The sequence below is a fragment of the Callorhinchus milii genome, unplaced genomic scaffold (assembly GCF_018977255.1).
Source record: "Callorhinchus milii isolate IMCB2004 unplaced genomic scaffold, IMCB_Cmil_1.0 Scaffold3, whole genome shotgun sequence".
Taxonomy (NCBI): domain Eukaryota; kingdom Metazoa; phylum Chordata; class Chondrichthyes; order Chimaeriformes; family Callorhinchidae; genus Callorhinchus; species Callorhinchus milii.
The window spans coordinates 75327413-75352613 of NW_024704744.1; the positions used below are offsets into that span (position 1 = coordinate 75327413).

Here is a 25201-nt window from a genome sequence, read left to right on the forward strand (position 1 = left end):
TGCTTGGCTTCATCTGAGTGCGCGAGTGCTGCGTGCGTGCCACAGCACCGCTGGGAGTCGGCGTGGCCACCAGGTGTAACTGCAGTGTACATGTAACTGCCATACTTGTGTGATGACCTTGTTTAGGTCGTAGCTCAGCAACGATAGGAGATCCCTGAAAACAAATATTGCACTCCTAGATGCAAGAGCTTTCCGACGAGGAAAGACGCTCGTGTCTCTACGTTAATCGGTTATTGAGATCTTGGCTGATATATACACGCAGATATTGTTGTTTTATTGGTATATATATATATATATACATAAAATATAGAGTGCAGTGAAGACTCCATAAAATACACTATACCATAACAAATGGACAGGATTATAACCAATATATTTCATTCATTTCAATACTTTAATTTTAGTGCAATTTTGTGTTTCTGAGCTCTAGCCCAGGACAGTTATTGATAAAAAAAGTCTACCCAGCCCGTATCCTTCACCAAACTATGTAACCAGACTGTATTTTTTAAGTCTCTCAACGAGTTCTTGTCTCCCACCATTCACCCAACCCGCCCCCTCATTTTCCATCTAAATTTCAAATTTCTTCTCAAATACAGTCAAATTTCGAAAACAATCCAAAAAAAAGAAAATTATCCGAGGCACATAATATTTATTAGTTTATATTCCAGAAATATTTTATACAAAATTAGAATCTCATTGAGGTGCAAAGGTGCTCCTGTAGCCCTGAAAGTTGTAACATACAAATACGTACCTGGACAGACAGAAAGTTTTGCATATTTCTTTAAATATCATACAGGATTTTAAGAAAATACTCTTGTTTCAGATTTCCTTCTTCTCCGCCCTCCCCCACTCCGCCTGGTGTTTAAGAGCAGGTTTGTGCTGGTCGTTTTGGGAACCAAAGGGGAAACCTGAAAGCTTGTGGATTTGATTCTGATAAAAATAGAGGCTTCTTCATCACCTGATTCCCTTTCTAAAAAATCGTCTGGAAACCTTCCTGGCACGATGTATGGCAATTCTCTCTGGTGGCATCAACAGAGAACAAGGAGATGGCACACACAATCCCCCTGGCGGTTACTGCTTGAAAAAACACGGGAGAGCTCTCACCCGAGTCACTGTCGATAGTAGTCACATGGTAACTATTACTTGTCGTTTCTCCAAGATCCCACAAGATCTTCTAAAGCAGCCCAACCGGGGAAGCCAAGTTGCCCCTTCCCTTTCCCATGTAGAGTGAGATTAAGAGTCAACGAAATCCGCTGGAATGCGAAGAAGGATTTGCTTCGCTTTGAGATTCGGAGTGTCCCAAAACCGATAACCATCCAGCTTTACCCCTTGCACAGCACTAGGACTCTTCCCTTGAAGGTCTGCTCTCTGCCAGAGTGCTTGTTGAAGAGTGCCCCTGCACAGCACAGTTTACAATGCCCAAAAGTCCTATCCAAAACGGCCTTCTCTTTACTGTTTGCGATAACGGTTTGGTTTGAAATGTTTTTGGGGTTTTCCCCCTTGCATTCGATGATTTAAGTAACGTATTATATGAAATTATACAAATGGCCATAAAAAGAGAAAAGTGCACAAACAAAGCTGTGGATCGATAATGTCCACAAAGCATTATTATACAATCATTGACAGAGCAAAGCAATGCCTCGTTAACATTACCGGTTCGTCTGGACCACTCTCCCGCATGCGCGGGACGTCTTATTCCCGGAAGACAATCTCAGACCGTGCAATCCGTACGGGAATCTGTAGATCATTGCGGAGACACATTCCAATAAATCTTCAGATTAATATTCTTCCCTGGCACCTCTGCCAGGAAGTGCAATGTACAGACTACGGAAATAAGGGATGAAAAGAATATCATACGGGGGGGGAGACGGGGGGGGGGGCGGCAGGAGGTGAGAACTGAAAAAGAAATTAGCTTTACAAGAAACAAAAAAGCATCAAGCTTCATTTGGTTTATGCTCAGGCTGGGTTCGAGAGGAATTTTGTTAAACAGTTTCACAGAATTCATGCAGGTATACAAAAAATAACCAATATGGTCCAAACAGGTAGTTTCATCTGGAACAAAAGCTGATTTGAGGTGTCTTCGCTCCACCCCACCCCCGCTTACACAGGCACTGCCAGACGTGGGATCCCCTCGCCAAGTGGTCCATTAAGGCTGATTGACGGTGGCACTCGCTCTACTTACTGCTGTGTTGAGAAATGGGTCAATGCTTGTCTCAGCTTCGCTGCAATCTAGGACGACATGTGAAAGGCATCCTTAACACACACGTCAATGCATATGTCCAACTCTTCCTCTAAAATATTCTTCATTAACAAACATATAACCACTGAAAGACTATTAACTATTTTAATAATTAATCATTTTAATAATTAATAATAAAGAACTAATAAGCCTTCAATACTTTTTGGGGGTCTGACACAAGCAGAAATACATCACTGTGCTTAAGAATACCTGAACCAGGCAAGAGTTCCATGTTTGCCACTTAAGACATGGGAATTTCGCTGCGCCTGCAATGGAAATGCGCACTCTCTCCCTAGAGGGATGCACTGCGCTTACCTAATCCTGGAGAGGGTGAGCAAAATTGCCAACAGGACTCCAGGGTGTGCGTTGGGGTAATAGAAGGCCAGAAATGGCCATTATGGTCCAATCGGTCGGTGCAACGCAAACAAAAGGAAAAAAAACTACATTTCTCTCACGCCCCTCAAATGTCTACATAGGAGTAGGCCATTCAGCCCTTCAAACTTGTTCCACTCTATTAGATCAAAGTTAATCTGTTAGCTATCTCACTTCCTCTTGTTTACAGTTCTGAGCTCCTGGGCATGCAGTGGGCATCAGCCCACTTGGGAAGTCCCAGGACGTAGCAGTGAGGTGGGTTTGTGGTATTAAGGGAAGCAGGGAGGCTGTGATCTATACTGACTTCTCACTCAACTCAGTAGAAGGGTCAGCTCCAGAGCTATAATAATAATAATCTGTGCATTTGATACAGCAGGTTTCACCTCAAGAGGTCACAAAGAGCTTCACAGAATTTACTATTATTTGTAGGCAAGCACAGCCATGCATTGAAAGACCAATTTTATTTGGGGGACTGTTGGCCAGGACACAGAGAGAGAAACTATTCTTTTCCAATAACGCTGCAGGATCTTTAATGCAAGCCTTCCCCCAGCACTGCACTGGATTGTGAGCTCAATGTCCAATAAATAATAATAATCTTTGCATTTTAATATAGCGCCTATCATGTTGTTAAGACATCTCAAAGCATTTCACAGAATACACAGTAAAGTGGATTGATTGTATATTTTGTGGAAATATGTGGCAGCCAATTGCTCACAGCAGTGTCCCACAAACAGTCATGGATTGAAGGACTTTTTTTGAGGGATTATTACCCCCGGAAAGCAATCCGCCAATCGACTAACAACCGGGTTCCTACTCACTGTTAGTTAAACAGAGGGGTGGAGTAAGGAAACTTACCTAAGGTTTTTCCCTGCCTGGGAATTGAACCTGGGTCCTCTCACTTGTGAGGCGAGTGCGCTGACCACTACGCTTCAGGACTCCATAAACAGGGCTTGAATTTACGAGGTGAGAGCGTGACCGACTGAGCCAAGCTAACACTTGACGCTCGAAGGAATGCTCATGCTGAGGAAAATTAACGTACCGTATCATAAAACTCAACTTGCTGCTGTAGGTAGTAATGCATAACAGTGTTGAAGTCGTAAATCCGATTAGAATGAAAGTGATTCATTTCAGCTGGAATGAAAGAGCGTTGGGAATTAATAATCCAGCCAGGGAGACCTCAAGCAGAACTCGGAAGACTTGCTCGGAAGAGCAAGCAAAAAACACACAATTTCACTTTCAGGGAGTATATAGCTCCAAAGTACCACAAAGAAAAATCTTTGCACTTGATACAGTGCCTTTCACGTCAGGACGATGACTCAAAGCATTTCACAAGATTTATTGCAAAGTGTAGTGACTGTGCATTTTCACTTTGTGAATGTGGCAGCTCTTTGCTTTCAAAGCTTACACAACTTTCCTCCTCCCTATTACTGTGACCTACTAACCCTGTACCAGCCTGTCCGCTTGGTGGGCACAGGTCCACTCCATGTCCCCTGCCCTATCCACCGCACCATTGGCGGTTGGGCCTTCAGTCTCTCTGTGTGGGGTAAGGAAACTTGCCTAAGGTTTTGCCCCACCTGGGAATCGAACCCGGATCCTGTCGCTTGTGAGGCGAGTTCTCTAACCAATACACTACAGGACTCCAGGTATAACCCTCTGTACATCTGTTGCTTGTAGCTTTTGTTCGCTCAGCATTTCTTCAATGATCATCTCTAACCCCACCCCAGAGATATCTTTAAGGAATAGTTGCAGCTCCTCGGACTGTCAGTATTTTGATCTTTTATTTTTCTGCATCCTTCTGGCCCATCCTTCCCCCACACAAATATTTATAACCCACAAGGTTCCTTTCCCGGTGGTTTCGGACCTACCTTGGAATGCATAGGACATCGTGCCAATACGATTCACCATCGTGGACTTTTCCTGGGTAGTAATTTTATTCAAAGCCACCAACTTATCACCTTCTTTAGCCTTCTCTATAGCACTCTGTTATAGCCAAAGTCACCAGTGTTAGTATCTGTTTTATGCTGAGCGCTGAGAAATTTCAACATCAAATATGGTCAGCAGCAAGTCACCTTTCACATAGCAAAACACCTCAAAACTCCTTACAGCAGCTTGTACAAGCATTTATGTAAGGGCAAGCAAGATAGCGACTGTACAGAGAAGCGGCCAAAGCCCTAAAGCGTGGTCATCGACACGTTTTTTGAAAGCAAAGGAAGGAGCGCAGAAATCTCAGTGCTAACATCCTTTAGGGTAATATCAAAACTTCAGACAATAATAATAAAATAATAATCCTTGCAGTTGACATAGCGCCTTATCATGTCATTGAGACAGGATATATTGTAAAGTGAATTATCTGTATATTTGTGGGCGAAACACGGCAAACAATTCCGCACAGCAGTGTCCCACAAACAGTTGTGGATTTAGTGACCAAATTATTTTTATTTTTTAATTTTTTTTTAAAGGGGATTATTACCCCTAGAAAGCGATTCACCAATTCACTAACAACTGGGTTCCTACTTACTGCTAGATAAACAGAGGCGTGCGGAGTAAGGAAACGTCATAACTAACTAAGAGCTCCATCTCATGGTCCATCCAAACACAATGAGCATTTCTTGATGCTGGGTATCCCCACTATTCAAATGAATAAAATGAAAGATGGGCTAATTCAGAGGATTTACTGTGATACTGTTAAACAACCTGCTTACGTTAGTGTTTAAGCCTGTTGCTGGCTTTTTTAAAGAGCAATCCTTTCAGTCCCATTTAACCCAGCCCTCCCCCCAACCTGTTGTTTACTTCCTTTTGGATAATAATAATAATAATCCTTGCATTTGTCATAGCACCTCAGTACGTTGTCAAGATATCTCAAAGTTCTTCACAGGATATAATGTAATAGTGGAGTGATTGTGTAATTTGTGGGCAAATGTGGCAGCCGGTTTGCGCACAGTAATGTCCCACAAACAGTCATGGAGTAAGTGAATAATTCTATTTGGGGGATTGTTGGTCAGGATACCGAGAGAATCACCCTTCTCTTTTCCAATAGCTCAGAGATGTTTAATGTCCATCTGAACAGGCACAGACAGGACCTCAGATTAATGTGTCAACTCAAGGACTGGATCTCCGATAATGTAGAACACCTCCAGCACTGTATTGGAGTGTCAGCTTAAACTATGTGAGTTTACGTCCCGACATGGGGCTTGAACCCACAACCTTCTGATTCAGAGGGAAGACTGCTGCCACTGAGCTAGGCTGACACTAAAACCCTGTGGTGCTGTTAATTTTCGGATGCAATAGCAAAGTTTGACCCTAAGGTAACCAGGGTTCCATCACCCAGATGTGTTACCTACTTTGACTCGCGACTAGGAGATAACAGAAGCCAGTTTGCAGGTTAAAACTGAAGATATGACTTGTATTTTTTTTTACCTTGTGCACTCCAATGATATCGGGAAAACAGCCCAATAAGCCCTTATATTCCTGGTTGGTTTCCATCAGGTAATGAAGGTCTTTCTTGGGCTGTTAACAAGAGTAGATTTTGTAAGTCATGGTCAACAGCAACTGACGTATAACATCTCAAAATGCTTGACAGAGGCGTGAGTAGGAGGCTGAGCAGGATGGGACATGTAATAATAATCCTAGAATTTAATACAGAGCCTGAGCACATTATTGAGATGTCTCAAAGCGCTACACAGAATTTACCTTGAAGTGTAGCGATTGTGTTTTGTGGGCGAACACTACAGACAATTTTGCTCTCAGCCATGTCCCACTCAAAGTCATGGCATGAGTGACCAATTTTATGTGGGGGATTGTTGGTCAGGACACCTGGGTGAGAGGAATCCCCTTCTCTTTTCGAATAGTGCCATGGGATCTTTAACATCCACTTGAACAGGCAGACATCTCACCTGAAGGATCTCCTACCTCAGTTTAACGTCTCACCTGAAGGTTTGCACCTTGGACAATGCGGTGCTCCAGAGCATCAGCTTAGACTGACCTCAAAGTCCAGATGTGGAGCCTGAATCCACAACCTTTTGACCCAGAGGCAAGAGTGCTAATTACTGAGCCAGGCTGACACCAGAATGTAAACAAAACACATGCCCCAGTTCTGACAAAGGGTCATGGACCCAAAACTTTCATTCACTTTCCTTTCTCCATAGATACTGCCTGACCTGCTGAGTGTTCCCAGGGACTTCTGTTTTTGTTTGACACCAGAATGTGGTGGGTTCAGCCCCATGATTGAACTTTGAGCTCAAAGAGCTAGGGGAACACTTTAATGGGGGACCACGTTTAATGATGCGCCTTCGGGACCATCTCAGTACCTGTTCCTCAAAGAGGTTAGCGATTTCTTCATAGGTCTTGCCTGCCTCAGTCAAAGCGTCGGTCAAAATAGCCTCACCTGAAAGATAACAACAAATTACATTTGTATAGCGCCTTTCACGTCAGGAGCACATCCCAATGAATGTGTATTATGAGCCTGACCGTGTACTGACAGTTCAGAGATAGTGCATCAGTGCGTGTGTTTTGCAAAGTTGGGCACACAGTGCCTCCCATAATAATAATACTTGCATTTGATATAGCACCTATTCATATTGTTGAGACATCTCAAAACGCTTCACAGAATATATTGTAAAGTGAATTGACTGAGTATTTTGTAGGCGAAAAGTTACATTACCTTCGTAGCCGCTGGTGGTAAAGACTTGGGAGAGGTTCTGCAGTGCTTTTCCTATCTTTTGATATTCCTTGGGCAGCGCTTTAAGAGAACGAACGACGCAGTCAGTACGGAACTTAGAAACACAGAAAGACAGAAATCTCCAGTGCAGGGGGAGACCATTCAGCCCATGAAACCGGCACTAGCTCACAGAGCAAGGATATCACTTCAATCCCATCCTTCAACATGCAGGTTAGTGAGAAATACAGCAAGTGGCTGTTGGCAAACTCGTCTGAGAGTCAGCAGGTTGTGAATTCACTGTCAGACCTGCGCTCTCTACAATAGGATAGGCCAAGGACAGATCTGATGGAGGTTTTAAAATTGATGCTGGATTTTGCTAATGCAGACGGTAATTGGAGGCCACAGATTTAAGGTAGTAACCAAGAGAGCAAAGGAAGAGGTTAGGAGACATTTTTACACCATACACACTCACACACTCACTCCAAACACACACACACACTCCAAACACACACTCACTCCAAACACACACACAACCCTAAAACTGTAGGTGAGACAGAATCCAATTCAACTTTTAAGAGGGAATTAGATAAATATCTGGTAGGAGAGAAACATAAAATAGTGTGGAGGGAAAGGCGGGAGAATGGGACCAGATAGACAGCTCTTTCAGAAAGACAGCCAATGAGCTGAAAGGCTGTTTACAATATACACAACTGTAAATTTGTGTGGTTCAATGGCTTTATTGTGAGCACAAGGCACTGACACCCACCTCCAGTGCACCTCTTCCAGTGCTCTTGTCCCACATTCAGCAGCTCCTTTACCCCATCATCCATTGACTTGGTAAACTTACTAATGGATTCAACCTTCTGTTCCCTGCAGGGTCAACAGCACAGACAGCACGTGGCTTTGTCATTGGGACAAGCATTGAGAAGGCATTGAGAACTCATGCTCCACCGACTGATCAGACATATTGTAATTTTTTTTAAAAAATGGCATAACCTTAATAAAATATTGGCAATTGTAATTTTGAAATAGATACATACGCTTCCAGCAAGTCTATATCCTCCGCTGGGGGCTCGACAGTACCAAAAATCATGACGCCAACCACATCGTCCTTTTCTGCTTTCCTCTTTCCCAATTTCCACTCCTTCAGTACATAGAGAGAGAAATGAAAACGAGCCAGAATACACTGGAAAAACCACTAGCCCATCTCTAATTTGGGTTGTCCCCTCTCTCTCACGTTGTGTTCATCAGTGCAGCTCAGAAGAGCTCATTCACAATGGAAGCTTTGGTTCAGTTGGTGCTAGGTCCTGGGGCAGAAGGTTATGGACTTCAAGCCCTATCTGGGAATCAATGGATGTTTCCCAGGCAGGCAGGCAGGAAGTAACTAATGGTTTATTCCAGGGGTCTGCCCTAGGACTGCTGCTTTTTACAATGTACATTATGAATTTGGACATGGGAGTGTGGAGTCCCAAGCAAGAGGATCCGGGTTCGATTCTCAGGCAGGGCAAAACCTTAGGTATTTTTTCTGACTCCACTTGTCTCTGTTTACACAGCAGTAAGTAGGAACCCGGTTGTTAGTTGGTTGGTGAATTGCTTCCTGGGGAAAATAAATCCTCCAAAAAAAATCACAAAAAAATGTTTTGGCACTCAATGCTTCCCACCATCCTAACTGAGCAAAACAGATGCAGGATTGAACCAAGAAGTCACTCGCTATACCTGTCCTTCCTGTATTGATTAGAGCACTTGCCTCGCAAGCGAGAGGACTCGTGTTCAATTCCCAGGCAGGGCAAAGCCTTAGGAAAGTTTCCTCACTCTGTTTACCTAGCAGTAAGTAGGAACCCGGTTGTTTGTCGATTGGTGGATTGCTTTCTGGGGTAATAATCCCTCCAAAAATAACCCCTCAAAACAAACAAAAAATAAATAATAATTTGGTCACGCAATCCATGGCTGTTTGTGCGACACTGCTGTGCCCAATTGGCTGCCATATTTTGCCCACAAATCAGTCAATTCACTTTACAGTGTATTCTGTAAGACAGTAATGACTAAAGCTTTGAGACATCTCAATGACGTGATAAGACGCTATATCAAATGCAAGGATTATTATTATTATTATGGGAGGCACTGTGCCCAATTTTGCAGAACACACTAGATTGGGTCAATTCACATACTGTGAGAATAATAATAATAACACTCATGTGAAACAGGCGAGATGTTAAACTGAGGTCCAATCTTCCTGTTCTGGTGGATGTTAAAAGAAACCATGACACTATTGGAAAAGAGAAAGGCGTTTCTCCGGTATAAATCAGTTATTCACCTCATGGCTGTTTGTGGGACATTGTTGTGTACAAATTAGCCGTCGACTTTCCCTACAAATGCACAGTCACACAGTCACAGTCATTCCCTGTGCAGCACTTTGAAACATTCCAATGTTACAGTCGCTGCGTCAAATGCAAGGATTCCTTCTTATGATAAAAGCATTCCCACTGCAGACAGCATCTGAATGTCACAGCTGTGGATGTAGGTGCGTGCAGTAAAGGAGCTGAAGATGATTGAAGTGACAGAGGTATTTAGTGTACACTTTAAAATTGCTTACGTTTCACATGGGGGGAGGGAGGCGGGGGCTAAATTGTCCCCAGCCTTCCCAGTGTTCAGGAGAGGAAAACCAGCCAGGTACATGGTACTGGTACCTTGTCAGCACCCTCTATTGGTTGTGTGTATATGTGCAGCAGCTGAGTGCAGTCAGGCTCGGCTGTGACACTTCACAGTTGCGCGAGCTGCTGATATTCACAGACATGAATAATAGCCACTCGGTGGGGTACCAGGAAGCAGCCATTACCCACCTGCAGCCCAGCATAATGGGGGGGGGGGGTGGGAACGGACGCAGGAACAGAGGCATATATAATGGGGAGAAAGTTAGAAAAATAAGTAGATGCAAAACTTTTTTTTATAAAAAAAGCTTACGTTTCAACAATTCATGTCTGTGAGTGTCAGCAGCAAGTATATCACATGGGATGTCATTCTGAAAGCATTTCAGAGAGATCATAAGAAACTACCAAACAGTGAGGAAAGGGAGAGCTTAAAGGATCTGAGCAAAGGCAAGTTAAAATATATTTTTTTAAAAAGTGTTGTGAAAGCAGGGATTGTGAAAGCAAGGAGAAAAGGTTGCACAGAGAGCAAGGATGAAAGAGTTGCACAGAGAGCAGGGATGTATTGGCTAAAGGCCTGGCCTTTGATGAAGGGAGTGAAGAATAAGCAAATGAGTCAGAAGAGCAGAGGTGCATACAGCAAACACAAGAGAACAGTTACTACAGAGCAGACTAAAGCTGACAGAGATAGTTTAGGTAGGGAGGGCGAAACTGTAAAGGAATCTGAAGGTAAGGCTGAGGATTGGAGTCTCTCTGCTGAAGTCCTAGGACCCATGGAGCCTGGAGAGGATATAGGGAATGAGTGGATGCATCCAGGTGAAGGAGAGATGTAGAGTTTTGGATGAGGTGGAGTTGGGTAGAGGACAAGGGGGGAGGAAGAGGGTCTGGAGCTAAGGAGTGGTGGAAAAAGGAGTAGAGGCTGGAAGCTGGGGGTTGGAAAGGGGTCGAGGACGAGAGCTAAGGGAAGGGAGCTAACTGGGGAGGGGCGGGGGGGAAGAGCCAGGATCTGGGGCAATGGAAGAAGAGAGGCCGGGAAGGAGTGAATGGGTTGGTCTAACTTTGAATGCATAGCTAGCTGAGGGTTTCAGGCGGTGAGTGAGCAATTAAGTCAGGGGTAAAGTATGGGTAATGTGCTGAAAGCAGGTTTGGTAAAGGAACAGCACTTGAAGCCGAGCGGAAGGTCAAGCAGACGACAAAGTTACGCACGGCTCAGTTAGCTGGAGCGAGCAGCCAAGGAGGACGAGAGACGGAGCCAGATGCAAGAAGACGATGGCGAGAGCCGAAGAAGATGGATTCAGTTCAGTCACAAGCTCCTCGTATGTCGAGCGCTGCTGCTCGGCGGCCAATTACTCAGATTATTTCCACGTCGCAGATCCATACAGCAAACACAAGGGAACAGTTACAGAGGCAGCATTATCATGCTTCAACTTTGGAGTACAGAGAGGGCCCAGCTCTACAGTTAACCGGGCCCACAATTACAACGCCACAATTATTACACAATACTAGATCCTCAGCCTGAGAGGACTCAACAACAAGTTACATTTATACAGCACCTTTTATGTCGAGAGGTCATCCTAAGGCGCTGGACAGTCAAGGATTTGAACCCGATCTGGGGGTTGGGATCAGGAGGGGTGGAGAGTAGGGGTAGGAGGTTGAGCAAAGGCGCAGTCGAAGAGGAGGGTCTTGAGATCCACTCCTTTCAAAATCCTCATCTCTCTCCAGCTTGAACAAGGAAAACCAGAGCAGCCGTAGAATAGTTAAGGAAGTAAAGTTATGAATGGCAAGGTCACAAGGCCTTCAAGGATGCAAGGGAGGGAGCAAGGCCAAGGTACTTTGGGATGGAGTTCCAAAAGGTGGGGCCAGAAATGCTGAAACCCCGACCACTGATGGTGGGGCGGATGAGGTGGGGGACATGGAGGAGGCCGGGGCCCACTGAGCAGAGGGAGCGGACAGGCTGGCATGGACTCTCGGACATGTCCTTGTCTCCTGTCCCAAGGCACAGGGTCACTGGTATATGATTTTAGAAATGATTAAACCAAGCACTGAAATCTGATGTGATTCAAAAAAACAGGTGTCTAGCTCAGGCTGGCTGTGCGACTCCACCCTACTCGCTCCACCATCCGTGGCCAAGCTTTCTACCATCCTACGCTCCTAACCATTGAAACTGCCTCCCTTGACCCCTCAGTCTCCCCACCCCCAGCCATTTCTATCAGCCTTCAAATCCCACCTCAAAACCTACTTCTTCAACTGTGTCTATGGTCACTTCCCACTTGCCTTTGCTCGGCATCCAAACCCCACCACTGTGAAGCGCCCTGAGACGTTATTCTACACGAAGAGTGCTGTATAAATGCAAGTAGTTGTCTAAAAAATATAGAAACCCATCCCACCAGCAGGAGGCTATTCCATCCACTGTATTGGTCTCGGAGTTTGCTCCTCTATCAATATCATCTTTCAAATCCAGACCAGCCTCACCTGGCTCAGAGCTTGGTGGGCATATTTCTTCTCACTTGGCTACCACTAACCCTGCAAACCAAAGTACCATGGATAAGGATGGTCCTAGCTGGACAAGCAGCATGAAGCTCACCAGACTTGCTCTCAATGGCAAGCTAGGTGTTTTTAGCTGGTTAGACTCCAGCAGTTACCCCAACGCACACTCTGGGGTTTCCATTTTTTGGCTGTCACCAATCTATGTCAAACAGTCTCCAGAACTGGCTAAGCAGGGGCGTTCCTCAGGCATGTCACCTTGGAACCAACTCAGCCCCACCCCCACTCCTGCCAAAGGAGAACAGTCACTGGTTGGTAATTGGATATCTGACAAGCCTAGGCTTGAGCCCTCACAAGTTGGGCAGCACGTAAAACCCTGACTGGAGTACAGGTTGATAGCAATATTTAATAGAGGTTTCAAAACCACTCCACATCCACTCCTTTCAAAATCCTCATCTCTCTCCAGCTTGAACAAGAAAAACCAGAGCAGCCATGTAATAGTTAAGGAAGTAAAGTTATGAATGGCAAGGTCACAAGGTCACACACGATACGATCCATTTTTGAGGCTTTATGGGAATATTCCATTAACCGATCTCCCTTTGTCACTAAGATGATAAATCTTTGCATGATTCTTCCATCTATCCTACCTTTTCATCCCGGTATGTAAGGAATAGCTGGAAGAGATCACTGGTGGAAACGACAGGATGATGGCACATTCTGTTCATCCAGCCCTGCAGCCTCTCCATCCGCATCTTGATGAATTCCTCTTCGAACCTTCCTAGGATGAGAACAGAGATCAGGCCGAGCTCTGGTGAAGATCCCAATTCAAACCCAGTTTCAAAATGTTAAAAAAAAATCTCAGGGGGCAAAAAATAATCACTGCATTTGATATAGCGTCTTAGCAAGTCGTTCAGATGTCTCAAAGCGCTTCACAGAATAGACTGTAAATGGATCGCCTATGTATTTTTGGGGACAACACAGCAGCCAATTGCACACAGCAGTGTTCCACAAACAAACATACACGGAAACCCATCACCATTGCTTACGGTCTCCAAATCAAACTGCTGAGAAATTCGCCCATAAAATACAAGTCAATTCACTTTCCAGTATATTCTGTGAAACACCTTGAGACGTCTCGAAGACATGATACATCAAATACAAGTATTATTATTGATTATTATTATTAATGCAGCCCTCGTCCCTGCAATGGAGTGTCAGCTTAGACTACGTGACTCAGTCCCAACGTGGGGTTTTAACCCATAACCTTCCAATTTAAGAGGCGAGTGTGACCGAGATTGAGCCAGGCTGACACTGACTGCAGTGTGTGCCGTACTTTGTATCCAGACAGGGTAAATCAGAACAAATTTGCTCATTGTGAAACAGTCCAGATTCACAGTAGCAAAAGGATTACAACAACAATTTGCATTTATATAGCGTCCTTCACGCAGGGTAGCATCCTGGAGTGCTTAAAATAAAAAACTAAAAATCCTTGCAACTCTTCAACAACAAATTGCACTTATGTAGTGCCTTTCGCGTTGGGAGGACGTCCCAAGGTGCTAGACAAATGATATACTGCAAACTGGGTGACTGTGTGAATTTTGTGGTTGAACGCAGCAGCCAATCTGCGTTCGGAAAAATCCCAAGATTCACAGGAAAGGTTAACACTGGTTCCACTCTCCTTCCAGAATTCCGCCAAGTTGGAATGCAATCGAAGGAAGCTCCCAGCAGGAACTGTGCATCCTGATTGGAGTTCAGATGTGACTAGCTGCAGGATTTGTTCCTTTTTGTGGGAATCATTTCATAACTTTAGCGCCCAGTGACCGTGACCTTTACATAACCATCAGTTATTAACCCCCTCCCAAAACACACGCGCACACACACACACCAGAACATCCCTCTCCGCTTACCTGTAACCTGCTTATCTGGAAGTGAAGGGATTGGAATAGCGGAACCAAACTTAACAAGCAGCCGCTCATACAACCAGTCAAAATGCTTGTACCTGTGATTCACTGAGCGGTTAGTGCTCTGTCAACAAAGGAAACATAAATACAATACCAGGAAGGTTCACACACAGCCACATAAAGAGAACTGAAAATGTTAAACTTAACCATTTCATTGCCACGTAAAGCCCTACACACACAAAATCAGACACAGGAGGTCAGCAATGGGCACTTATTATGAAACAAGTTGGGAAAGACAAACAGCTAGATTAGATTACAGAGCGAGCTATAGACAAATGGCGTCTTGCTTTGTAAACCAGTTCAAAGCAGCTTTGTTTATCTTTGTTGGCTGAGCTGACGCCCGCTGGTTCTGCTGGTTGATGTTCTGCATGGACTGATTTTTTTCGGGGGGAGGGGGGTGTGTAGTAAAGTTACTGTTTATCAGTCTGCACTCAGTACGACACAGGTCTGATTAGCCTCCACTGGCTTTGAATTGCTTTAATTATCCAGTTGTAGTTTGCTGAACTGTTCAGCTCAAAATAGCCTTTTATGCCTCATTGCTCATGGACACTATATCACTGAAATGTCAAAACGTTTCAAAGGATTGGCTGTGTATTTTGTAACCGAATGTGGCAGCCAATTTGCACAGAGCAATGTCCCACAAATAGCCATGGAGTGAGTGACCATTTATTCTGGGGGCCAGGACACCGGGAGAGAGAAACTCTCTTCCCTTCCCGAATTGCGCGACGGGATCTTTAACGTCCACTTGAACAGGCACAGATGGGACCTCAGTTTAATGCTTCACCCAAAGGATGGCACCTCTGACAATGCAGTGTTTCCCCAGTGCCCTATTCACTCTAATACAGCCTAGACTAAGAGCCCAGCCAGCACCCGCTGGGGATCTGACTGTTATTTTTCTCCCCCCAAGGTGTAATGTGTGGAAAAGCACTTACATTTGGAGTCACTTGATATTCAATGTAACTCTTCAATCCATACAACTTGGACCCTTTCTTGGGGTCAGCCACCACGCAGCTCAAAGAGGAATTGGGATAGTTCCAGACTGCACCTACCTGCCCTTTCTGGGGCAAAAGAACAGCATTGGTTAACATCAAACCGGAGATCTGTATTGCTGTGCTACAAGTACACCCCAAGAGAACACCATTGGATTCAATCGGGCTAACCTGATATCATTTAGTGCAGTGACATATAGTGACTTAAAGAGGTAATTAGGTAAGCAGGGTGCATCTCTCCAGAGAGGTACACAAGGGTAGGATGGATGGAACTCTGATTGGTTTGTATATTCTTCCGTGGGTTTCCACGTGTGTCAGATTCCCAGTTAACCAAAACAAAATTGAGCAGCTATCTTGGTTGGATTGTTGCTGTTTTAAAATGTTCCACGTGGAATAATTTATCACAAAGGGTACAAGGCTTCAGCTGTGCTCAGTGTCTGTTCCAAGGTCTTTAACTAGGTTCCTAAAAGTAGGTTGAAGTGAAAGTGTTCACACTATTTAGACTGTGCTTGATAAAGTTAGATTCTGAACAGCTATTATTGTGACTAAGTTAAATAAATGTCACTGCCCTCAGGTATCTTTTCAATCAAATCTAAAGGCAACTTATTTCATGCCTCATCTGCAACATGCAAAGCAAGCGTCTAAAATTATCACATTGGATTTTAATAAAGGCGAGTTTGCATGTTGCTCTCTGCAGGGGGTTTCTGGTTTGCTTTATAACACCTCTGCACCTTTATACTGGGAAACCAAAGCACTGTACGTCTACGATTCAAATCCTACTTGTGAGGCACCCTGAGATGATATCCTACTTGAAGAGAGCTAATCCCTCCCTCTCCCCCACCACCCTCCCCAATAAGGCTGAGCCAGAATGGTTTGAGAACAGATACTAATGTGAATTGGGGAAAGAGCAGGGAATGGGATTAGAGTAGGGAGCTCCAGTGGGGGAGCGAGCACCAACACAGACATGATGGCGAGAGAGCAGGGAATGGGATTAGAGTAGAGAGCTCCAGAGGGGGAGCGAACATCATAAAGAGGCCAAGCGATCACTTACATAGATTGTGAGCTGTTCACCAGTTTTTGGTAGCAGCTTTGAAAGCAGATAAACCTCTGGACCATGTTTGGAAAAAGTTGGAAACCTGAAAGAAAGTCAGATTGCAAATACAATTCAGAACTTTTTTGTGTCGGGGGAAAGCCCTTCACAGTGCTGGATTGGATGCTGAGCTGGGGGTTGGGAAGCGGGGGGATGGGGAGAGGAAAGGTGACCGAAAGCGTGGTCAGAAGTGCGTTGTTAATCATGTCTCGAAAGAGGAAGCAGTTTGGAGTTACTCTGAAATCCTCCCACTCAGCTCCTGTTATCTCTGCAAGCCAAAGCCCTAACGGGTAGGGTGGTCCTGGCTGGACAAGCAGTGGGAAAGCTTGCCAGACAACGATATCGATGGTAAGCTATGCAGTTTTAGCTTGTTAGATTCTAGCAGTTACTCCAACGCACACTCGGGGGTCCCCAAGCCTTGGTTGTTGCCAACCTATACCATAATAGGAATTAGGTGAGCAGGATGTGTCCCTCCAGGGAGAGAGAGCGCATTGCATTCCAACAATCTCTCTCTGGGATTTCCATGTGTAGGTGGGATGTGCGGAATTCTCAGTTTGGTTTGGGTACTTTTAAGGACGGTGATGGGTTTCTGCATGTGTCAGACACCCGTCTATCAAAAAAAAAGACAATTGCTCACTTTACGAGCTGAGCCCTGATACTGACATCTCCCGTTACCTGTTGAGCGACATTTTCACTGAATTGTTGCGGGGAGCTCCGCGGACCAGCCCACCCTCTGAGGACTCCGACTCCTGACGAGGGAGAATGTTTGATGAGTTTCTAGGCTCGTCCCAGTCATCGTCCCACTCGTCCTCATCGGTGGCGCCTATGTGAGAAGCAACAGCGTGAAATCTCGCCTCCAAGTCAGAAGGTTGTGAGCTGGCACGGATTAGCTATCACGTTAACAACATTTGCATTTGGTATAGCGCCCATCACGTAAGCAGGGTGTCTCAAAGTGTTCCGCAGGATATACTGAGCCAGGCAGACACTCTAGTTGGGCCAAATAACCTGTCTCTGTGCCAAATTGCTCAATGTAGAATGCAATATATAATAATAATCTTTTCATTGTAATTATAATATATATTATAATATATTATAATTATAATCATTGTAATTATAATAATCCTTATCACATTGTCGAGATGTCTCAAAGCAATTCACAGGATATACTGTAAAAGTGAGTATTTTGTGGGCAAAACGCAGTAGCCAATTGCACACAGTAATGGAGTGAGTGACCAAACTTTTATTATTAAGATTGCCTGGTAACACAAGCAATATGTTTCTCGTGAACGATCACACCAACAGTGAATTTACAAGTTAAAGTAGCATTTTCATTTATGTGTCATTCCAGTTTGTAAATCCAGTTTCCTCATGACCAACCTGCTTGACAGATGATCGCTCACCAGTTTCGAGCAACAAACCCGGAATGATATTCCGAAGATCAGTCACGCTTGAAGTATAGGTTTTACGATGCAAAAATCAGACTCTAGTCACGGAAGAATTTGTGGCAGGCAAGCAAGGAGGTGCCAGAGGCAGCAACAAAATATCAGCAACTTGTTTATAACAACAGGAGAGCAATCTCAGGCAGAGATGCAGAGCATGATAAAACAGAGGGATAATATGCAAAGCTGCCTCACTAAAATACTCAGTAAACAGGGAAATCTGAACAACGCACCTTGCATTTGCATTTGAAATAACACTTTATCATGTCGCTCAAAGCGCTTCACAGAATATACTGTAAAGTGAATTGACTGTGTATTTTGTGGGTGAACTGCAGCATCCAATTGTGCACAGCAGTGTCCCACAAACAGTCGTGGATTAAGTGACCAAGTATCATTTTGGGGGAGCTTGGGCAAGGGATTTTTGCCCCCAGAAAGCAATCCGTCAATCAACTAACAACCGGTACCTACTTAGTGCTGGGCAAACAGAGGCGGGTGGAGTAAAGAAACTTGCCAAAGATTTCGCCCCGTCTGGGAATCAAACCCGGGTCCTCTTGCTTGTGAGGCGAGCATGCTAACCACTACACTACCGGCCTCCACGTGCCTGCCACTGACCTGGACCTTGGTAAGCCTGAGGGTGTTGGAAGGCTGATGAGTCCCAGGTTACTGGAGGATTATTTTTCTGTGCTTGTGAGCTCTCAGGGTTCGTTGGCCAGTCCACTGCATTCCAGGCTTTCCCAGCAGCTCCAGTGTTTAAATCGCTCCAGTTAGTCCATTGATCGTTCTGGCCACTGTCTGTCTGCTACACAAATTGAATACATTTGACACACGCCACATGAAACTCCAGGTTTTTCCGAGGAAGCATAACAATCCTTGCCATTGATTCAATGCCTCATCATAACACCTCAAAGCGAGTCATAGGATTTAATAATCCTTGCATTTGATATGGGGCCTAATCACATCTGAAGGACATCTCGAAGGATTTACTGTGAAATGAAGCGACTATGTATTTGTAGGCAAATGTGGCAGCACAATTGTGCTCAGCAATGTCCCACAAACAGATATAGAGTGAGTAATTAATTTTATTTCGAGGAATGTTGACCAGGACACCGGGAAAGAGCCTTACTTGTCTTTTCAAATAGTGGCATGAGATCTTTCACATCCACTGGAACAGGCAGACGTGACCTCGGTTTATAATAATAATCCTTGCATTTGATATAGCACCTTATTATGTCTTCGAGATATCTAAACGCTTTGCAGAACATACTGTAAAGTGAATTGGCTGTACATTTTGTGGGCAAAATGTCTCATCCAAAAGACGGCACCTTCAACAATGCACCACCCCTGAGCGCTCCATTGGAGTTTTATCTTAGACAATGTGAGTAATGTGGAATTACTATTTGTAGGCAAATACTACAGCCAATGTTTACATTGATTTGATATTGTCTGTACATGGCAAAAATGAGCCATTTGGGCTAACTAGTCTGTGTCAGTATTTGACTGCACAAATCTGACTGCATTGCCTCACAAACAGCTCATTGATCCAATTTAATTCAATCATTAAGTCTTTGTGAGACACACTAATACGTACCTTATGTTTGCTACATGGCCTTTCACGTCAGGAGGATGTTTTAAAGTACTTCACAGGATTTACTGTAAAGTGCAGTGACTGTATTTGTAGATGAGCACAGCAGTCTATTTGCACAAAGCAAAGTCCCACAAACAGCCATAATAACCAATTTATCTGGGGAATTGTTGGTCAGGCACCAGGAGAGAGAAACTCCTTTCTCAGAAATATAGGAAAGGAGGCCATTCAGCCCATCAAACCTGTTCAATAGGTTTATTCGAGTTTAACAGATCTTTTAATGCCTATGCCACAGCTTTGCCATACCACTGGATCTCTCCACAATCTAAATATTTGTCCTTCTCTCTTTTAAACATCCCTTTGAGTGTCTCAAGCACAGACGACAAAGAGTGGAATGTGCCTAAGTAAAAGACCGTGTTTGAACACCAATGTGGACTTGTGACTGACAACACAAAAAGCCCAGAGAACAGACTTTATACCTCAATCCTACCACCCAGCCTTTATGATTTGAAAAGCAAAGCAAGCAGCGTGTCCCACCCTTATGGAAATACTTTGGAGACTAGATCAGAGAATTCAGGTCAGTAGAGCTACAAACATCCTCGTTGCTCTCTTCTGCGCTATCTCTAAAGGCTGGACAATTTGCTTACGATGCGGTGACCAGAACTGTATGCAACACACTAGGTGTGACCTGACCAGACTCAAGCATAAATTTTGGGGATCTGAACTCAACTGATTTAGCAACTGTTTGCCTTGTTTATTGCTGCCTCAGAACTACTCTGATAAGGTGAGCAACAAGTCAACTAACACCCTTAGATCTCTTTCATCTTCCACCTCAGCAAGTTCTTTCCCATCCATGGAACACATATGCCCCATTCTTACTTCCGAAATGTAGTACCTTGTATTTTTGCACTAAACGTTATTTGCCAGTTATCATCTCATGCACATCCCCTGCATAGTCCTCTTTTTAAAAACCTTTGTGAAACATGCGTCCTCTCATTCCATAGTTACATTTAGTGTCAACCGACTATGGTTACACTGGATCTGCCAATCCATCCAGATCATTAATATATACTAGCAGGGGTCTTTTTTTTTCCACTTTCCCCCAGCTCAGGGTTGTGCTCTGGACCATTGTCTGGGATGCTACCCTGCGTGACAGGCACTATATAATTGCAAGTTGTTGTTGTCTCAGTACAGACTCCCGAGGTCTCTCCATCATTCTTTATACCTCCCCACGTCTTGTCTTCAATACTCAGTGGCCTCAGTGCGTGATGGAGTCTCACTGTGGCCTTTTGGAAACCTAGATACATCACGTCATATGGTTTTTACATATCACCTCCTCAGAAGAGTCAAAGTTTGATCAGACAACCTATCCCTTTTCAGCTGCGATGGGCTGTCATTTGCGAAGTGATTTTCATACAACTTATTTATCTTCCGTTGAGTTTCCGATGTTTGATTCCATTAGTTTACTTATTATTGTGGTTAAGCTGCTGGGTTTACAGTTCCAAAGCAATGGCTTTGTCACCTTTCTTGAATATGTGAACCAAATTTCCTTATTCCAGTCTACCGGAAACTCACAAGTGGTGAGTGACTCATACTGTCTGTCAGTGCTTCACAAATGTGTCAGTTTCGCTCAGTGGGTTGCTTTCTTGTTTCCTTGTCACAACGTTGTGAGTTCAAGCCCCACATCAGGACTTGGATCTCATATAGTCTAAGCTGATGCTCCAATGCAGTGTTGGGGCGTCGGAAGTGCCATCCTTCGGATGGGACGTTAAACTGAGGTCCCGTCTGCCCTTTCAGGTGAACATTAAAGATCGCACGGCGCTATTCGAAAAGAGAAGGGAGTTTCTCTCTCCTGTGGTTCTGGCCAACAATTCCCGCAAAAAATTGGTCACTCGCTTTGTGGCTGTATGTGGCACATTGCTGCGCGCAACTGGCTGCTGCATTCGCCCACAAATTAAAAGGCACTGCACTTTTACAGTATGATCCCTGAAACACTTTGGGACATGAAAAGTGCCACTATATAGCTGTACCACTATAAGGATTATTATTGTTATTAAGTTTGCTGCCTGGGGTAGCCTTCACTTGCCAATTTAAGGCCGTTTGTGTGACTTTGTGCAAATTAGTTGCCATGTTTGCCTATAAATAACTTTTTCACTTGACAGCAACACTGAGATGTTTCAACGTTACAGGCGCTGTAACAAAGATCATCATCACATATCTGGTAGCTCATGTTTCCACAGTCCAAGGTGACCACAGGTACTGTCCCTTGGTGGTGGTGGTAGGTAGCGGGAGCTTCTCCAACCCTTTCCTCAGTGGTCCCGCTCCACCATTCATAAGCAGCAACTCACCCACAGCGCCACCACCCACATCCTCACCCATCTCTCAGTGAATTGATTTCATCCTCACCTCCAATTCAATCCACACCCTGGCACCTCCTTACTGCCTTGCCCGCCCTACCACTGGCAGTCAGTCCTTCAGCCTCTCTGTCTCCACCATTTGGAATTCCATCCCAGAGCCCCTTCGCCTTGCTCCCTCCTACGCCTCCTTCAAGGCACATCTCAAGACCCTCCACTTCGGCCCTCGTTCACCCACCTACCCCCACCTTCCCTGCCCTCGGTCCTCCTAATACCAAACCCCGGTCGGGTGCAATTCCTTGCTTGTCCAGCGCCTTGGGATGTCCTCTCGACGTGAAAGGGTCTGTATAAATGTAATGTGTTGTTGTTTTGAATGGCAACTGTGACCATCTCCACTCTTGCTTGCTCACACATCTCCCTGAAGCGTTCCGAGATGTTACTCTACATGATGGATGCTGTATAATTACTAACAAGTGTAACAGTTGCGCTGTGTAAACAGACAGAGAAACTGGGGAAGTTGGGGTGTAAACTACACCAGGTGACGTTTATAAAGATACAATCTCTCCTCGAGGGGCGGCTCAGGAAACAAGCTGTGTCCTATGATGACTGCTAAATGATAATAAATAGCCTGAACTGATGGGCATACGGCAAACATATTTCAATAAAATCTGGTTCCTCTTTTCTCTCCCCCACCCTCCCCCCCGAGATCTTGAAAGAAACCATTTTCCCAGTAAAAGAGGATCCGAGGCTGCACTCTGAGTAATGTCAGCTCTGACCCTCACGGTATAGCCCCGGCCTTTACAGTTAGGCTTTCGGGAGGGGGTGGTTGTTCCACACGTGTATGGAAAGTATGAGACAGCCACATCACAGTCACCGTAATGCTATGCAGTTACACGCATCAGGGATGCATCAGGGATGCACGTATCTTACATGGAACAATCACATAACTTTTGCCGCCCACCCCCCCCAACCACCCACCCATTGACGCTACCCACAAAACAGAAGAGGAGGCTTAATTATAATAATCCTTGGCAGCCCACAAACAGTATTTGTGGATTGAGCGACCGATTTTTTTTGGAGAGTTTAAAACGATCCGCCAATTGACCAAGAACCGGGTTCCTACTTACTGCTGGGTAAACAAAGGTTTATGGAATAAGATAACTTGCCTAAGGTTTTGGCCCGACTGGGAATTGAATCCAGGTCCTATTGCTTACAACTACGCTACAGACTCCCATGGTACTATTCGAAAAGAGGAGGGAGTTTCTCCTGGTGTCCCAGCCAACAATCCACCAGATAAAATTGCTCATTCACTCCATGGCTGTGTGTAAATGGGTTACCGTATTTGCCTACAAAACACATACAGTTTCCTGTGAAGACATACATCCTCTTCACGTGAAAGGTGCCCTGTCAAATACAAGGATTAAAAATCTTGTACAGTTGCAGTTTGTTAATCTGATCAATTCAGTGTTGACACCAAAATTACCTCATCTCAACTCCAAGCACTTCCCCATTTAGAACGTATTCCCATCCGCTATTCTGGTGAAAGGAAATCAAGAACCCCATACTCTGCAATGTTAAACCCTGCACTTACTTAATCTGCCTCTTTGCAATTTTCAACTGTCCTCGTTGCAATTTACACCATCAGTTTGTGTCAATCAGCCAACGTAGAAATACTCCCCACCTTTCCTGTATACACAGCGTCAAAATCGACACCCCTGCACCAATCCCTATGGGATATTACTGGTCAATGCAGAAAATTAGAGAACATACTTATTTACCCTACTCTCTGTCTGCCAACCAGTTTTCCAGCCACACCACAATACTACCTTCATTTCAAAGTGTCTTCAGTTTAGCCAACATTCTCTAATTTGCCACTTTACCAAATGTCTTCTGAAAATCCATATAACAACAACTTGCATTTATGTTGTTCTTCAAGCAGGGTAGTGCCTTGGAGCACTTATATAAAGAACATCCATTGATCCTCCCCCCCACCCCTTTACCTATTACCAAATGTCTCCTGAAAATCCATATTAATAATATCCACTGACCCTCCTTTACCCATTACCTCAGTGTTCCTGTCAAACTCTGTTAGATTAGACAGACACGATCAGTCTTTCGCACAACCTTTCACACAACCTGACTCTCCGAGGTTATAATAATCCTTACATTTAATAAAGCACCTTTATCATGTTGGTGAGATGCACATGTTTACTGTAAAGTATAGTGACTGTGTGTTTTGTAGGCAAACAGGGCAGTCAATTTGGGTATAGGTATGTTCCACAAACAGCCATGAAGTGATTGACCACTTTTATCTGAGGGATTGTTGACCAGGACACTATTCTCATTGCAAATAGCACCACGGGATCTTTAACATCCACCTGAAGAGGCAGAAGCAAACAGTTTAACATTTCATCTGAAAGGTGGTACCTCAGACAATGCAGCGCTGGAACGTCAGCATAGACTGCAAGTTCAAAGTCCAAACTTGGGGCTTAAACCCACACCTTTTGATTCAAAGGCGACAGTGCTACCACCTGAGCCAGGTTGACACCCTTTATCCCAATGCTAATGCTCCATCCCTGATAACACTGTTCTTAAGCTTCCAGGTCTACAAGTTGCTTGGCTTTACCCCTTCCTGAACAATAGAGACACTGGTTACCTTCCAATCTTGGGAGTGTATCTCCCAAAAGCAGCAGCTGACCTGACCTGTACATCTCAGTTCTTCCCTCGTCAGCAATCAATAAAGGAAGGATTATGTTCAAAGAGTATAGTTAATGTTTAATAGATGCCTGGCAGAAAGACTAAAGGTGAAAAATTAGATCACCTGATTCACTTGTGCCATTTCAGAACAAGAGTAGATTTAAAGGGAACCTGACTGCCAAGAGTAAGACATACACCCAGTGCACAGGATAAGTCACCATGTAACGCTGCATTATACCAGCTCAGCAATTCAGCTCTACAAACTGGATTCAAGCTCCATGCAGGGACTTTGAGCTGATAGTCTAGGCTGACACTGCAGTGCAGTACTAGGAGAGCGGCATATTGTCAGAGGCCCTTGGGACATCCTCCCAATGTGAAAGGCACTTCGTAATGTAAATTTGTATTGTTGTCCTTCAGATGAGATACTAAACCAAGATCCTGTTTGCTTATTCAGGTTGACTGTAAAAAGATCCCATGGCAGAATTGGAAAGAAGAGGCCAACACTTCCCCCAGTAAAATTGGCCACTCACTCCTTGGTACTTGTAGAATACTGCCGGGTGCAAATCAGCTGCTGCATTCAAATGGCTCCTGCACTTTCCTACAAAACTCATAGACACTAAACTTTATTGTAAAGTGGCCCCTCCCTTGCCTTCTTCAAGACCTGTCTCAAGATTATGCTTTCGGCCACCCTC

The 25201-nt window shown here is 44.5% G+C and overlaps 1 protein-coding gene across 2 annotated transcripts in view; it reads right to left on the bottom strand.

Moving 5' to 3' along the window:
• Nucleotides 1-375: 375 nt before the first annotated feature.
• Nucleotides 376-25201, bottom strand: part of snx9b (sorting nexin 9b) — a 33838-nt gene continuing 9012 nt past the window's right edge. The window contains exons 5-18 of one of the 2 annotated variants that reach the window (XM_007898291.2): nt 18489-18672; nt 17113-17260; nt 16399-16483; nt 15291-15416; nt 14305-14422; nt 13045-13175; nt 8309-8412; nt 8035-8138; nt 7272-7349; nt 6919-6995; nt 6029-6118; nt 4477-4591; nt 3651-3742; nt 376-2229 (exon numbers count right to left, since the gene is read on the bottom strand). In XM_007898291.2, coding sequence (XP_007896482.2) covers nt 2179-2229; nt 3651-3742; nt 4477-4591; nt 6029-6118; nt 6919-6995; nt 7272-7349; nt 8035-8138; nt 8309-8412; nt 13045-13175; nt 14305-14422; nt 15291-15416; nt 16399-16483; nt 17113-17260; nt 18489-18672 — 1503 coding nt within the window. In that variant the 3' untranslated portion in view covers nt 376-2178. Of the gene's footprint in view, nt 2230-3650; nt 3743-4476; nt 4592-6028; nt 6119-6918; nt 6996-7271; nt 7350-8034; nt 8139-8308; nt 8413-13044; nt 13176-14304; nt 14423-15290; nt 15417-16398; nt 16484-17112; nt 17261-18488; nt 18676-25201 lie in introns of both variants that reach the window. The other variant, XM_007898290.2, reaches the window with a different exon arrangement.